This window comes from Pelobates fuscus, chromosome 9 (genome assembly GCF_036172605.1).
Source record: "Pelobates fuscus isolate aPelFus1 chromosome 9, aPelFus1.pri, whole genome shotgun sequence".
NCBI lineage: Eukaryota > Metazoa > Chordata > Amphibia > Anura > Pelobatidae > Pelobates > Pelobates fuscus.
In genome coordinates, this window is record NC_086325.1 from 131,590,907 (window position 1) to 131,608,424 (window position 17,518).

Below are 17,518 nucleotides of genomic sequence, written 5' to 3' on the forward strand. Positions count from 1 at the left end.
GGAGGGGGGGGAGGGACCACTAGGGGAAGGGGGGAGTAAGGACCACTAAGGGGGGGGGGGGTTAGGACCACCAGTGGAGGGGGGAGTAAGGACCACTAGGGGAGGAGGGGAGTAAGGACCACTAGGGGAGGGGGGGGAGTAAGGACCACTAGTGGAGGGGGGGAGTAAGGACAACTAGGGGAGGGGGGAGTAAGGACCACTAGGGGAGGGGGGGAGTAAGGACAACTAGGGGAGGGGAGTGGGGAGTAAGGACCACTAGTGGAGGGGGGAGTAAGGACCACTGGGGGAGGGGAGGGGGGAGTAAGGACCACTGGGGGAGGGGAGGGGAGGGGAGGGGGGAGTAAGGACCACTAAGGGGTTTGGTAGAGGGAGGACCACTAAGGGGGGAAGGACCACCAAAGGGGGGTAAGGAGGGAGGACCACTAAGGAGAGGGGAGGAGGGTAAGGACCACTAAGGGGGGGGGGAGAGGGTAATGACCACTGGGGGGTGGGAGATTACCACTAAGGGATTTGGGAGGGGGAGGACCACTAAGGGGGAGAGGGGGGAGTGAGAAGACCACCAAAGGGGGACTGCAGAGGGACAGGGGGCCAAGGGAGAGCACTAACGGACAGAAGAGGAGAACACGGAGGGAGAGGAGGGAAGGGGAAATCAATAACTGACAGGAGGGGAGAGCACTATGAAAAATGTTTTAAAAAATAAAGAGCTGCTCCCCTCTCAGTCTCTATCCTACCCCACACACCCTCTCTTTTACACTACACACATACATAATGCTTCCCCCCCCCACACACACACACAGAAACATACAATGCATTCCAACTCACACACAGACACACCCTATAAACACACTACATCCCTTACACAAATTGGTATCCCTATACACTACATTCCATAAGAACACACACACATTGCATCCTCTACAATAACACATAAAACATCCCCTACACACATACACTCCACTTCCTGTGAGAGAACTTATGGGTGGGCCATGTAGGTATTTATGGGTGGGCATTGTAGGCATACTCACGGTCAAGCCCTGGGGGCCCAGACCTTGAGCTGTGTAATGGGCCCTGTTTGTTAATTGTTGTCTCCAGAGAGCCTCTTCTACACCAGACCTGTGGAGCCAGACTGAGCCCATCATCAGCCTCTTGTCCTCATCTGGTGGTAAGTAGGCAATCCAATATATTATTAGTGGCACTAATCTCTAATTTACCTCACATTAAATGGGTACTATAGTCACCAGAAGCACTACAGCATAATGTAGTGGTTCTGGTGTCTATAGCCTGTGCCTGTAGGCTTTTTAATGTAAACTCAGTCTTTTCAGATAAAAGACACTTTGTGAAGACTGACGTTGGCCCATATGGCAGAGCATATGGGCGGGGCATTGTGATGTCACATGGTGGGCAGGACATATGGGGGGGGGGGGGGCGGCAAAAGTCCTTGCACCGGCCCTGGCCGGCCTCTTGCCCACCGACTATGGTCCAGGTCTGAGACCCTGTTTGGGAGTTACCTTGCCCACCTACCATTAGCAGCCTTCCCATGGGGCACCTAGTTTGGCACTTTCATTGTTTACAAATGGAACCGAACGCTCGCTCCCTGGCGGCCGTCCGTATGAACAAACCCTGTGATACTTAGCCACAACCGCTATGGAGCTAATTTTTGCATGAGGATTTCGAGGTTCCCGGTCACTTGTACGCTCAGATCAGGGCTGTTAGGATATGTATGACATGTGGGGTTGTTATATGTTTTTTTTATGTTTTGTGTTTGGCTCTCTGTTCCTTGGAGATAATTAACTTACCGGTCTATAACTCAATTATCTCCCAGGCCCAGAGATTCCTGGGAGGGGCTTGTATTGTATTGTTTGGAGACCCCCTGCTGGGGTCTGTGCATAAAAGCTTGAGTTTGGCTCATTAAATCAGTTGTAAAATCAGTTGTACTCCCAGAACTATGGGTTGTCTAGTTGCTGGGAGGGGAAAGGGTATTCACTTCTGAGCACCTTGTTCCAGCTCGTGGAGGATTCAGCAGGGAAAATCCTTCTAAGGACTATAGCTCCCAGGACTGTTTGTTGTCCAGTCCCTGGGAGGGAATCAAGCTAGTCCCTTGTCCTGTTCCAGGACAGAGAGGCTCCAGGAGGACCCCAGTTAGGCCATGGCGATTGTGGCAGAAGTGCTGAGGTTTTTCCCAGTTCCAGCTAGGAATCGATCATTGGCAGAGGTACCCAGCCGGGGTACAGGGAGCTTCGCTACACTGAATGGAAGGATGACACCCTTGACTCCAAACACTATAATCACTTCAATGAGATTAAACAGTTACAGTGCCTACAGTGTCCCTTTAAGCAAGACAGCCCAAATCCATCTGTCCTTCTTTTATGTCCTTTTTATCAAGAAGATGCACATTCTCAGTGTCTGTATGAGTTTATAACAGAACTTCACAGCAATAAAACTCACAATACTCCGACTTCAAGCTACAATAAAAGTGTTTAGAAATTAATTGTTAAAAATAATATTAATAATAATATATATTAAATATAATATTGCTTTTTTTATATTCACGGTCAGTTACAAAATATTTTCAGTAAATCATGAAGTCACCTGAAATATCCCAGAATAGCTTCATCTCCAAACCACACCTCCATTCACACCCCATAAAATAAGTGTCCCTCTTTGGCCACTTAAAATGCTGTGAGGTACACTATTTGCAGAGCATTACATGTACAGAGTTCACTGCCAACAGAAGTTGTATCACTGCCAACAGAAGTTGTATCATTGAATCTCATAAAAAGGTCTAATTGTCTTTTGTAGCAACAGTTATAATATTAAATAGGAATCCCATGATCTGTAGCAGATGTCAGCAACCTATGGCACGAAGGGTGTCGTTGCATGGAAAGCGAGGCGGACATACCCAAATTGGTCGGAGAGTCTCCCCAATGACCCAGAGAGCACAAGCGCACCTGTAGAAGGTGCGTGCCACAAGGGGGGTTTCCCTTCCGGGGTTTAATGCAGATTTATGTTCCCAACTGTACAGCCACGCTGCCCCATATGCAGAAAACTGAACCTTTCTATCATGGCCAGCATTAAGCTTTTCAGCAATTTGAGCTACAGAAGCTATTCTGTGTGGTCAGACCAGCGATCAGTCTAGCCTTCGTGCATCAATGAGCCTTGGATGCCCATGACCCTGACACCGGTTCACCAGTTGTCCTTCTTTGCACCACTTTCTTTTTAGATACTAACCACTGCATACCTGGAACAACCTACAAGAGATGCTTAGTTGTCTAGCCATCACTATATGGTCCTTGCCAACGCCATTCATATATTTTCGCTGGCCTATTTTTCCTGCTTGCAACACATGAAATTCAAGAACTGCCTAATAAATCCCACCCCATGACTGGTGCCATTATAACAATATAATCAATGTTATTCACTTCACCTTTCCGTGGTTTTACTGTTAAAATTAACCCATTTTTCATACACTACTGAATAAAATAACATTTAAAATAGGTAATAGGTTCACTGAAATTTTGTTAATCACTACAAAAGTCTAAACTGAGCCACACTAACAATACATTCATTACCGATATAATGTCATAGGGGACATTTAGTTAGCTATCAGGTTTCCGACCATTACTCACTCGATCTGAGATGTCTTGCTAATGGAATAGCCACATCTGCCACATTCTGTACTACCCCAGGGACCTGCGTCATTGCTGTAACTCCATCCTACACATTTATTGTACTAATGTGATTTATTTAAGTAGGCAGAAATGTTATAAAACACAACTTACTTTATATTGGTCGTATGAAGAAAGGTCAATCAATGGATGGATGGATGGATGTAGTCTGGGGAGGAGTGATGAGGGTTATATCAGTAGGTAGATAGATTTTACAAGAAGTGTATTCACTAACCAGGGTATTGTAAATTAACAGACCTGCAAAATGTAGGCAAAAATAGCTGATATGGAAGTATTCTCCAACTCAGCTAAAGTCACAGTTTGACTATTTTAGCCTGCATTTTGCAATGTTTAAATTCACCATTTAGTGAATATGCCCTAATGCAGTAAAAGTCCTGGCCAATGACATATATGTAATTGGACACGTGTCTGGGTGTGTCTACGGGTGTTTTATTTAAGATAATAACAGTGTAAATACAACAGTTCAACTGCTGTCAGTAACAAACACAGGGCAGTCCCTATGGGTAGTGAGAATGGTAACCCTCTCATAGCTTGCACCAGAAGCAGGATTAGAGGGAGGATTTGGAAGTATACAAACCTTACAGGGTTAATAAAAAAAAATACAGGAAGGAGGATTACAGAGCATATGCAGGCAAGTAAAGAAACACTCCCTGTGTCTGCCTAGCTCAGCTCTGCAACTGCTAAGTGTGCTCACTCAGCAATAAAGTGTCTATTTTTTATTGTATCCTTGCATGGATTCTGCAATGAGCTGATCCCAGGCAGCATTCCTATGCAGAACTGGACCTACAGTGATTCCTATTCTGGGGAGCACCCACAGTTGCACATAGCCCAGCTCCTGCTATCTCTGTCAGTGAATTGGATCCTGCAGATGTTTGACTTCCATTGGTTAGCCTGGTGCTTCACTCCCTGCTTCCTCCTCCCACCCCTCATTCCATGTCCCCCCTCCCCTCTCCTTCCCTGCTTGCATGGCCTTTGTAGTTACAAGGAGATGAGTCTGCCTCTGACCTGGGGACCCTGGAGTGCTTCCCTGTCGCTGTCCATCAAAATCAGGAGCTCAGAAAAAAATTTAGACACCATCTGACTGAAGAACTCACCTCCACTCCCTTTTTTTTCTCCAACCATTCCATTTCCTGCTCCTTCAATTATGTTGCACAAGACTGGATGTAGAAAGAAGACCTGGATGATCCTTTACCCCTAGGATCAGATGCAGTAGGTCAGTGAATGAATAGGTAAAACCTTTCTTATTCTATCTGGCTGTATCTGCTCCTATACCCCCCTCCTTCTCCTATTGCCATAATTTCCTAAGGTGAGGCAAGGACAAGCCTGACCAGACCCCTCTGACCGCCAGCCTCAGCCAAATCCACTTTGCAGAATCATTTGCGAAACCCACACACAATGGATCCTACAGACACTGAAAAGATGTTCAGGAATGCCTGCACTTTTTATATTTTTGAATCTATATAAATATTATTTGTAACATACTCATTGCATAAAGAAAATAGCATTTTTATAATACACTTGTGCATTATTTGCTGATTTTATGATCTAATGGTGCTAATGGTCGCAGGTTACAGGATGAATTTTGGCAATTATTCGTTTTCATTTGTAATTTCAAAATGTAGCCTTCTTTATTTTCTCCCCTTTTGTTGAGGTTGCATTTTCTCTTCTTATTCATTCCTGCACACTTGCTGTTGATATGCATTTGGAGAGCCTTTTTGGAAGTGTTGGCCAGCAAGAGACACCTGCTAAAGAAGGATTGAGTGATACAGTCTATCAACCTTTGACACTACAATTTCCAAAAAGGAAGAGGATATCCGTGTGCTGGTTTTAGGATGGAGTAACCCTATCTCAAGACAGGCAAGACCCCCAAGATGGTTATTTGACATCAGGGAAACGGGTTAATTGTGTTACCACCTATATGATTGTGATCCCCACTTTAAAAAAAAAAAAAAAAACACGCAGACAATCTAGACCTACGCAGGGGTGAAGAGCATTTTAGTTTAGGAGACAATTAACCATCTCAGGCTTTGCTTCCAGAAGAACAGATTTCTGATCGCACAAACGGGGGATGATCATTTATAATGATGATGTTCGATACCCAGGTAAGGACAATTTGGGCAACTGCTATATGTACTTTACCTTAAAGTAACCTGATGTCTCACCATGCCAGTGTATTTTGAGAGACAAAAATTATGTATTTATGTTTGGTAATAATTGTAGCTATTCCGAGTCCTCTTTAAATGTATAGAAATACGGATTACACAATACAAGTCGTTGTACATAAAATATTACATTAATAGATTTTGGCCCAAGTATTCTCCATAATTTTCATTTGCCTAGTATGTTCATACTCAAAGATGGTGTCAAAGTAGACACTTGCAATTTGAGGAGATGGAAGAAAAACTATAGGTCAGGGGTGCCCAAAAGGTAGATCCCCAGATGTTGGAAAACTCCACTCCCATGATGCTTTGGATGCATTTAGAATGTCTTAGTTAACACAGACAATGACATCACACCGCAGGTTGTTATAGCTGCTTTATCCAAAGTATAATGTGGACATTGGCCTGCAGGTCCACCATATAGAGAGGCACCATGGCCAGATTTCCCAAAGTGGAAAGAAAATACTGGCGGTTGTAAGATGAAAACTGTGTGGAGAGGCAGAAAAAGGTTAAGGGGTAGAGAGCAGTCATTACTATTCCTGGAATGGACCTCCCTGTAAGCATATTCCACCAATGACCAAACGGGTCACAAATAGAGAATGTAGCCTTATCTGTCATTCATAATTTTTTATATATATAATACATGATCCGAGAATTACTTTGGAATTATTTAGATGGGAAAATTTGGAACATAACATAAATGTGTTTTTAGTATCGAATATCTGGTATCTAATAAAAGCCATACCTGGGAATTTGAGTTGTCTCCTAGGTCCTTAAAAATGTTGACCACTAGCTCGCTGCTCTGTTTGGGTACTATACAATAAGCTGCCGTTGTTTTAACCCTTTGTTCTGAAAGCCAAATGTTTTTAATTGGTCTTTTGTGGTAAAGTTGAGATTTCCCGTGCAAAATGAATTTATTGGAGATATAAAAATCAGCTGTCATTTCTGTTGAACACAGATTTTGTTGATATAAATAAATAAAAAAAAAATGGGAATTTGAAGAATTGACAAGCAAATTGTAGACCAGAGTAGCCAATTCAACGAAGAGTTTTGTGAGAGCGAGGAGTACTCTACCTACTAGAACAGAGCTGTCCCATTCCAGTTTTTGTGGTCTGCTCACTCTTCAAGCAGTAGTTTGCATGTTGATTAGTAACGCACATTGCCTGTTGTCTGATTTGATCTTAGTCAACTCTTAAAGGGGTGTTCTAAGTAGCATATCCACTATAGCTCAGTGCAGTGTTTATACAGTGAATAGGCTATGGGCTCCATAGCCAGGAACCATTCTCCAACTCCAGCCTATCATTGCCAACCAGATTGGATATAATGTATGTGGATAAATAAATCAAGGCACTTGAGGAGGGGGTTTCTCTAAGTACAAGAGAGACTCACATTTCTTTGTCAGACTGCTCCCAAACTGTCTGATAAAAAAAAAATGAGAATTGCATTTTGCACGTATTATATCATGTATAAAAAATATGTTTCTATGGAAGATGCATGTTGCGTGTTCTATCCATCCATCATCCTTGCAAAACCCATTTACTTCGCAAACCACTTTATAAGGTGTTTTTAAATATTTGAACCTTGGGGTGGTCTGAAAACTATATGTGTGTGTGTGTATGTATGTGTATATATATATATATATATATATATATATATATATATATATATATATATATATATATATAAAGGTTAGACTGTACCTTGCACTCAGGCTCCAAAATGTGCCAAACCGGGTGCAATACCAGGGCTTAGATATCCAAATAGTAAAATAGTTGGCTGCGCTCTTGAATTCCAGTAAAATATAACTTTTCAGCTTCTAAAACAGATCAACGTTTCAGTCCATCTTGTGGACTTTCATCAGGATCACAGATACATTTTAAAAAACATTTGCGGTATTAGCTCCGCCCATTTCCGTGACGTCATTGCTTGACCTTTTCGGCATACCACGTCACCATGGCAACTACGCTAGCGTCACGCAATGACGTCATGGAAATGGGCGGAGCTCATGCCGCACATGCGCACACGATCCGGTAGGATGCCGGTTCTCACACACAGCACCTGGGGTGAATCAGATTACAATTATTGCATCCTATATATATATGATATGTTTTTTAAAATGTATCTGTGATCCTGATGAAAGTCCACAAGATGGACTGAAACGTTGATCTGTTTTAGAAGCTGGAATAAAAGTAATATTTTACTGGAATCCGAGAGTGCAGCCAACTACTTTACTATTTTTATATATATATATGATTTGGGGACAAAATGGAAGAAATCTATAAAATTGTCACTAATCAAAAAGGAATTATTGGGAGCATTCTGTAGGTTACCATAGTGAATGCTCCACTTTTACAAATCTATTCTAATGTGCATCCATTGTGTACTATTTAAATGAATCAGCACCTAACAATGAATTGACCTCTAGTGGTGATTTGCTGCAGAAAATATATATTTATACATATCATATGAAAATATATAATAGTTACATACTTATAGGCATTCATGATCACTATATACCATTAGATGCTTTGTTATAAGCCAATTAATATGCTTTGTAGCTCTCTCAAAAAAAGTAAAGGTGCTGGTCAATGCCATTTCGAGTTTTATTCACTAAACCATGAATTGTGAGGATTTTGCTGAAGTCCTGCATTTTAGGCATTACTAGGTGAGCTGGAATATAATTAAAGGAACACTATAGTACAAACATGTATTCCTGACACTATACTTCCAATAGTGCCATTTAACTGCCCTGCCCTCCTGATTTTACTTACCTTTTTCCATCGCTGCGTGGGTCTCCTCTCGGCTGGATCCGGCCCCTTGGCTGAGATCATGAAACTTGATGATTTCAGCCAATCCAATGCTATCCCTTTGGAGAGCAATCGGAGGCTATTGCACATTCCAAGCAAAACGCAGCGCCAATCAGCATCTCCGCATAGAGATGCATTGAATCAATGCATCTCAATAAAGGAACATTCAGCTCCTTCATGCAGAGCGTGGAGATGCTGAATGTCCACGCTGCACATTATGCAGCACTAACCCAGGAAGCACATTTAGTGGCCATCTGAGTTACTGCCACTAGAGTTGTTACTAGGCAGTAATGTAAACAATGCCTTTTCTATAAAAAGGCAGTGTTTACATCAAAATGCCTGAAGGGACCTACTATATACACCAGGGCAACAACATTAAGCTGTTGTTGTTCTGGTGACTATAGTTTCCCTTTAAGTTGAAGAATATTTTCAGCTTTGCTGTTTTTGCTCAATATTTTCAGTTCCAAGTTAGTCATCTACCACTCTGAGTTTAGTGAATAAATCCCTGTAAATCTATGTTTAGGACAGAATATATCTCATTTTAAGTAGGTTCATGGTTTAAAGAGGCTGAGTGACAAACTGAGCTTATATAAGCTTAATGGGCTGTTTATTGTACGCATTCCACAAGTCATGCAATATGATTGGATGCAGTCATGTGCAGGAAAGACTTCAGGCCTAGTTTCACACTGTCGTGCACAATGGCAGAGGTGCAAATTGCCTTGCAATGATCTAATCCACGATTGGTGAAAGGTAGCTAGAACCACAAATCCCATGATGCTTAGCATCCCTCTGTTGACTACCAGTGCTCCAAGCTCTTGCATTTTAAAGATGCAATTGCATGTAGTGGTTATAGTACTAAGCGTGCTCTTTTAAAGAATTTGTATGGTTTAACACAAGCATAACCTAGGCCAATGATAGGTTGCTTTCCACTGACCTAGGCAATCCAATGATGACCCATGTTGGGAATATGAAACTACATTTTCTATGATGCCCAAACAGAGTTTATAGCATGTATGTTTCAGAATGCCATTTCACATGATGCTCAGCCATCATTACCAAAGCTTACTAGGGGCTTTAGTCCTCTGACCCAAAGGAATATTAATGTAATACATTTATGTATATCAATATGAGAATAGTGTTTTCTATGACCTTTTGAATTCATTTGACACTTAATGGTGCTTTAAATGTAATAGATTATGATGGAATTGTCTATATTGGTGACAGCCATTTAGTATTGTGATAAACTGCAAAAAGCTAGGTCACCAGTAGAGGGCGCTAGATTCCATAACCTAGCTCGAGATTTACCAGTTGTGATATTTGGCTCTATTAGTTGCAGTCCACGTTTCATCATAATTAAATGGGAATCACAGTGCGTGTCATCAGATATTAGTAATTTAAGTTATTTATTAAGTTGATAATATGTTTAGCTGCTAGAGACATCTCTGTGTGTCACTACACCTTCTTTCTCTATGTTTCTGCGAATCTCTTTAAATATTTTCTGTTAACAAAATGTTAGTGTTTATTTACATTACATTACATCAGCATTTATACGAATCAAGCTAGCAAAAAAATCAGAAAAAAAAATCCCATCTATGAACATTTTGATCATGATTCTCAAAACAAATGATTGAGTAATACTCATATATTTTTAATGTATACAGCATGGACATTGCATGGACATTTCATGGATATTACATGGCGCAAGCAGAACATCTACATTTCTTGTAATATTCAAGTATCATTGTTGAGGGCTTCCCGTAACACTCTCTTGGCCATAATTAAAACTGGGAGATAATTCTGTGGCTACTCTAATCCACTTGTTTTTAACCACTGGGAAAACATGAAAACCTGGGACCCTGTGCCATTTTATTGATTCACAATGGCTGGAACAGGGAAATATAAGTTGGGCCCAGGCAACTACCCACAACAAATTGTTACTATAGTAACAATGTCTATAGCAGGATTAGGCAACCTATGGCACTCTAACAGCACTATGGGAGATGTCGTTTACAGCATTTAAAGTCATATTGCAGACCCAGTATCAGGGGAGATGTAGCCCACTACATTTGAAGTGTTGAAGATGTCATGCCCCTGGCCTATACCATTCCAAAGGAGATACCTCTGACCTTGGGAATAGTCTAATGAAAGGCGTTTACATCATTTATTTTTTTATTTTTTTTGCGGATGATACTAAGATATGTAACAGGGTTGATGTTCCAGGAGGGATAAGCCAAATGGCAAATGATTTAGGTAAACTAGAAAAATGGTCAGACTTGTGGCAACTGACATTTAATGTGGATAAGTGCAAGATAATGCATCTTGGACGTAAAAACCCAAGGGCAGAGTACAGAATATTTGATAGAGTCCTAACCTCAACATCTGAGGAAAGGGATTTAGGGGTGATTATTTCTGAGGACTTAAAGGTAGGCAGACAATGTAATAGAGCAGCAGGAAATGCTAGCAGAATGCTTGGTTGTATAGGGAGAGGTATTAGCAGTAGAAAGAGGGAAGTGCTCATGCCATTGTACAGAACACTGGTGAGACCTCACTTGGAGTACTGTACACAGTACTGGAGACCATATCTTCAGAAGGATATTGATACCTTAGAGAGAGTTCAAAGAAGGGCTACTAAACTTGTTCATGGATTACAGGATAAAACTTACCAGGAAAGGTTAAAGGATCTTAACATGTATAGCTTGGAGGAAAGACGAGACAGGGGGGATATGATAGAAACATTTAAATACATAAAGGGAATCAACACAGTAAAGGAGGAGACTATATTTAAAAGAAGAAAAACTACCACAACCAGAGGACATAGTCTAAAATTAGAAGGACAAAGGTTTAAAAATAATATCAGGAAGTATTACTTTACTGAGAGGGTAGTGGATGCATGGAATAGCCTTCCAGCTGAAGTGGTAGAGGTTAACACAGTAAAGGAGTTTAAGCATGCGTGGGATAGGCATAATGCTATCCTAACTATAAGATAATGCCAGGTACTAATGAAAGTATTTAGAAAACTGGGCAGACTAGATGGGCCGAATGGTTCTTATCTGCCGTCACATTCTATGTTTCTATGTTTCTATGTTATTTTACGATTTCTTTATCAATGATGTACAGTTTATAGATAACAACCAATTATATCTAAAATTGAGTTTATTTTGCAGTTGGGTATAAATAAAAGATGGCTGCTTCCCATTGTCATATTTTTTTAAAATTCACTGACCAATGACAGCATTGCTTGCTTTATGAACAAATGCACTTGGAAAGAAAAGGGATTAATTTACGAATCAGATAATTTTACAGCTGTTTTAGTCTGACAGGGTAATTCAGTAAACACTGGATTATGTCCATTTGGAAAAATCAGTGAAAATGGCCGAATTCTGGGGGGCGGAGCCTGCGCCTGAACCGGAGCGGACGCAAGTAACCTCAGCTCCGATATAATAATCGGCAAATACCCCAAAAAAAACCCCAAAAAAAAACACTCAAGTAGGCGGAACATCCACAAGCACCGAGGGCGCAACCCCGACACGCCACATGCCGTTCTTCCAAGCGGCCAAGGCGCCACGGAAGAAACGGAAAACCGGGGCCTACTACACCACCCAAGGCCTGGACCTGGCAGCACTGTTCGGCGCATACTCACCGCCGGGAGCGATAGGAGACAGGCCGACACCTCAGGTCGCAACAGCCGCCGAGATGGGACGCAGATCCCAAAAATCGCCCCCACACACACCATCAGGGGAGCAGAATATTGGAGATATGCTCCAGAGGCAGCCTCTACCAAAAATGGCGCCGTCTGGGAGCAACAGGGCCGTGGATGCACAGGAGAATCCTCCACTGAGCGAGACCAACACACAGCCTGCCCAGCCACACGCAGGGCACACCACACAGGCTACAGAAGAGGGATCAGCCCCAGTCACCCAGAGGGATTTTCAAAACCTGGTGGGAGAAATCAAAACCCTGCTGGCGGCTAATGTGGCAGTTATAAAGGCAGACCTGCAGAGAGTCAATGACAGAGTGAGAACAGCAGAGGGAGACATTGCAGACCTCAAACAAGGTATGACCACAGTACAGGAAGCCATCCAACAACTACAAACCACACAACAATCACTCTTAATACACCAAGCCACGCTAGACGACAGATCAAGGAAAAACCATCTTAAAATAAGGGGCATCCCAGACACGGTAACCCCAGAGGAACTCCCACACTATGTGAGGCGATTGGTGGCTACCATCCTGCCAGCTGCACATGCCAAAAAAGTCTCCCTGGACGGGACCTACCGCCTGCCTAAGTCCAGCAAAGCCCCAGCAACGGCCGTACAGGACGCCATAGTGAGATGCTCACATTCCCACGACAAAATCTCCATCTGGTCAGCGGTGCGGGGAAAGACGCCGCTCGTCTTTGAAGGCGCTAGCCTCACCTTCTATCAGGACCTCACAAGGTCCACCCTGCAGTGGCGGAGATCTCTACAACCACTCACAAGCCAGCTAAGAGCAGCCGGTATTAAATATCGCTGGATGTCCCCAAGACTACTAGTGGTGGACCATGAAGGAACGATACACAAGCTTTCGTCGCTGGCAGACGCCCCGACTCTCCTCACGGCACTGGGCATACCATCCCAGACGATAACCACCGACAAACGGACAAACTCACAGAGCTGGAATCCCTCCCAAGTTGCCCAGTTTGTTCCAGGTGCCAACCCGGCCACTCGCCCAGGGACTTGAACCCCTAAGAGACTACACCTGCTCGCAATGTGTTATGCCAGAGCCTGTTATTAGTAGTTTGTAGATATTACATAGATATTACATAGGTGTTACAGCACTACACACACACGACAGCCCCCTCAAAGGGAACCTACCACCCCTTGACCCACAACACCTGGAAACAGGGCACTACATGGCAAGAGACTGTCTCCACACGGGCCAGCCCACTCCCCCCCCCCCCCCCCCGCTACCCCCTTGGTAAGGGGTACTACCTATGGCGGGCCAGTTCACCCACCCTCATTAAATACACGACATACCATGATACAATAGCTCCAAACCGAACAGCCCGACCCGACACATCCACACCACCAATCCAGACAAATCAACGCACAATCTCAGACTACACACTCGCAACCACACCTATAAACCATCCCAGTTACACCACAACATACACAATCAACCAATTAAAAAGTGCAAAACAATTATCGTAATGACTGATGACAAATGCTATATGTTGTTCAAATCCCGCTGCAGCTGTTGGGGCACAGCGGAGAAACATGTTGGATGTTACCTTTAATGTGCACGACAAAAATAAAGAATTATAAAAAAAAAAAAAATGGCCGAATTCTAAACGGAATGGGAATTCTCATATTTACTAAAGTTAATTTCAGTTAGAATTCAGCCAACCTGGCCGAATCTGCAGCAGGCACCATATTGTATAGTTAAAAAATATATAAGTAAACCTCAGAGGGTTAATATAACCCACATATTAATATAATCATGATTAATATAATGGTGCCCCCATCTGCCATGTAGGTGGTAGGGGCACATTTACTATTCAGTGACCGCTCACTGTCTGTAATTATAAACTAGCGACTGGACAACCATTGCTGCAGAGTTGCTAAAAGGCTTCTTAACATGAAGATGAGGCCTGTAAAATAACAGGGAGGTGGGTGGAGATAAAAGTATATAATTTCCAGCCGTGGTCTTTGGGTTGGTGGCTTTAAATTAAATAAGGAGAAGTAGACTGGTCACTATCCACCTCCCTGCACCTCACCTTAGGCCAGTGGGCAAATAATACCTAAAATTATTGCTGCAAATTATTGTTATTATTGCAAATAGCCAATAAATGATAATTTGCAAAAGTGCATATTAAAGCAAGGGCTATGTCGCTACCTTAGAACAAGATAACCTAGATTTGAATCCCAGGCAAGACATCTAACGATATATGTGGAAATATCGGTGTAGCGCTCTATAGTGGTAGATATATAGGAAAAAATTGAAGGGAAACTTTGCTGTACCTTAATGGATATATATACTTATGAATAGTCCCAATGTTTTCAGACTGACCTTAAACAGAGAACACAAATATACAAAACATAGTGTAACCTGTATACAGAATATAAATTAAAAATAAAGTGCATAGGTAACTAACTCACACTTTTCTGAGCTAATGTACTAGCTCAGGTATATGCGCCTTAGGGTCCGTAAAGGCGACCCTCACCCTCCTTCTCGTCCAAATGTTCTCCAGGTGCAGTTTCCTAGGTAATAGGTATAGGAGGGAAAAATATAGCGTAGTACAGTTTGCGTATCTAGGATGTATATAGTAGGTAATACCAATATACTCACAAACCCTGAGCCAATATATCGGCTCGCTTCATCAGACGTATGTGGTTAAGGACCACATTCCTTCTTTGTAATAGCAGGTAGAAATAAAAGCCGTAAGTGTAAAAAAATGATACAATATATAATTTATTGTATAAAAAATATTTTTAATATAACATTAATATAAAAATAATATATCAATAAAATAACACTTGTGGCTATAGTCCAAAAGACAATTCTGTCTGCTCACTGTTCATCCAGGACGCGTTTCACCAAATTGGCTTCCTCAGCTGGAAAAAATGTTCATGAACATTTTTTCCAGCTGAGGAAGCCAATTTGGTGAAATGCGTCCTGGATGAACAGTGAGCAGACAGAATTGTCTTTTGGACTATAGCCACAAGTGTTATTTTATTGATATATTATTTTTATATTAATGTTATATTAAAAATATTTTTTATACAATAAATTATATATTGTATAATTTTTTTACACTTACGGCTTTTATTTCTACCTGCTATTACAAAGAAGGAATGTGGTCCTTAACCACATACGTCTGATGAAGCGAGCCGATATATTGGCTCAGGGTTTGTGAGTATATTGGTATTACCTACTATATACACCCTAGATACGCAAACTGTACTACGCTATATTTTTCCCTCCTATACCTATTACCTAGGAAACTGCACCTGGAGAACATTTGGACGAGAAGGAGGGTGAGGGTCGCCTTTACGGACCCTAAGGCGCATATACCTGAGCTAGTACATTAGCTCAGAAAAGTGTGAGTTAGTTACCTATGCACTTTATTTTTAATTTATATTCTGTATACAGGTTACACTATGTTTTGTATATTTGTGTTCTCTGTTTAAGGTCAGTCTGAAAACATTGGGACTATTCATAAGTATATATATCCATTAAGGTACAGCAAAGTTTCCCTTCAATTTTTTCCTATATATCTACCACTATAGAGCGCTACACCGATATTTCTTCCTGTTCCACTACTTTCTGATAGAAAGATAAGCACGGTGACACAGCAGCTCACATCAATCTGCTTGGTATAACCTAGAGTTAAAACTATACATATAAGCGCTTGTACTTTCCATTTTATCTAACGATATATATACAGATTGTAATCTCAATTGAGCAGGGCCTTCTTTACCTGTAATATCCTCTTTTTATAATTGTAAATCGCTGTGGAATGTGTTGGTGCTATATAATTGCTAATAACAATAGTAATAATTACCCTGGGAAGTGTTTGATTGCCATTTCCTGATGGTTAAGTATCTGTACAATGGAATGGTTGGAGTAGTTACATGCTGATTCAGTAATGAAATCTCCAGTAGGAGGCGCTATGGATCCTGTTTTCTTTAAAGTCTAAGCAAATCGCAAAGTTTATTTTAACATTGTAGTTTACACTGTTATTACATATTAGCACATACATGGGCCAATCACCATAATTACAATGTCTCATTGGAAGAATGCTGTTTATAAATTCCAATTTAAATCACTGGTTACACATACAGGGATAAATAAATGCAGACGTAACAAATGTTTATAGAGCTTAGCAGACATACATACATATATTTAAGCCTTTTGAATTTGTTATAACTAGAAGAAGCACATCTAAACTGTTCTATATGAAATAGCAACATAATACAGCACAAAACAATAATAGTAGTAATAATAATAATAATAATTGGGAGCAGGTAATCTGAAATGTGACAGCATGGCTACCAAAAGGGGAATGGCTTGTGAAAAAGGTTGAGTGCATAATACGCTCACTGTCCTCCAATCAGAGCTGCCCGACTGTAGAGGGTGAAATTGGTGTGCCCCAATTCCTTTTTGTCTATACTTTGTAAGTTTGGAATCCAGACCAGATCCCTTTGGGGTTAAGCACCCCACCCAGGACCCCCAGCTTCAGGGACCCCTTTGGTGACCACAGGTATGAATTTGAGGAGGTTTCGGATTATAATGTCACTTCAATTATAATTTTGATTGAACAGATATATAATTGGCATTGTGAGTGTATACATAAAAGCTTTAGTTTAGTTTTAACACTGCATTTTTTAAATTGTGTTTATCACATTCATTTTGCACTATATTTATATTAAAGGAACACTATAGTCACCTAAATTACTTTAGCTAAATAAAACAGTTTTAGTGTATAGATCATTCCCTGCAATTTCACTGCTCAATTCACTGTCATTTAGGAGTTAAATCACTTTGTTTCTGTTTATGCAGCCCTAGCCACACCTCCCCTGGCTATGATTGACAGAGCCTGCATGGAAAAAAAAACTGGTTTCACTTTCAAACAGATGTAATTTACCTTAAATAATTGTATCTCAATCTCTAAATTGAACTTTAATCACATACAGGAGGCTCTTGCAGGGTCTAGCAAGCTATTAACATAGCAGGGGATAAGAAAATCTTAATTAAACAGAACTTGCAATAAAGAAAGCCTAAATAGGGCTCTGTTTACAGGAAGTGTTTATGGAAGGCTGTGCAAGTCACATGCAGGGAGGTGTGACTAGGGTTCATAAACAAAGGGATTTAACTCCTAAAT

General features: G+C 41.3%; 1 protein-coding gene across 1 annotated transcript in view; it reads left to right on the forward strand.

The window, feature by feature from the left end:
• Window positions 1–5,337: 5,337 nt before the first annotated feature.
• Window positions 5,338–17,518, forward strand: part of RALGDS (ral guanine nucleotide dissociation stimulator) — a 178,409-nt gene continuing 166,228 nt past the window's right edge. Inside the window, exon 1 of the mRNA XM_063432402.1 lies at window positions 5,338–5,788. Within this exon, the coding sequence (XP_063288472.1) occupies window positions 5,768–5,788 (21 nt within the window). The 5' untranslated portion in view covers window positions 5,338–5,767. The remainder of the gene's footprint in view (window positions 5,789–17,518) is intronic.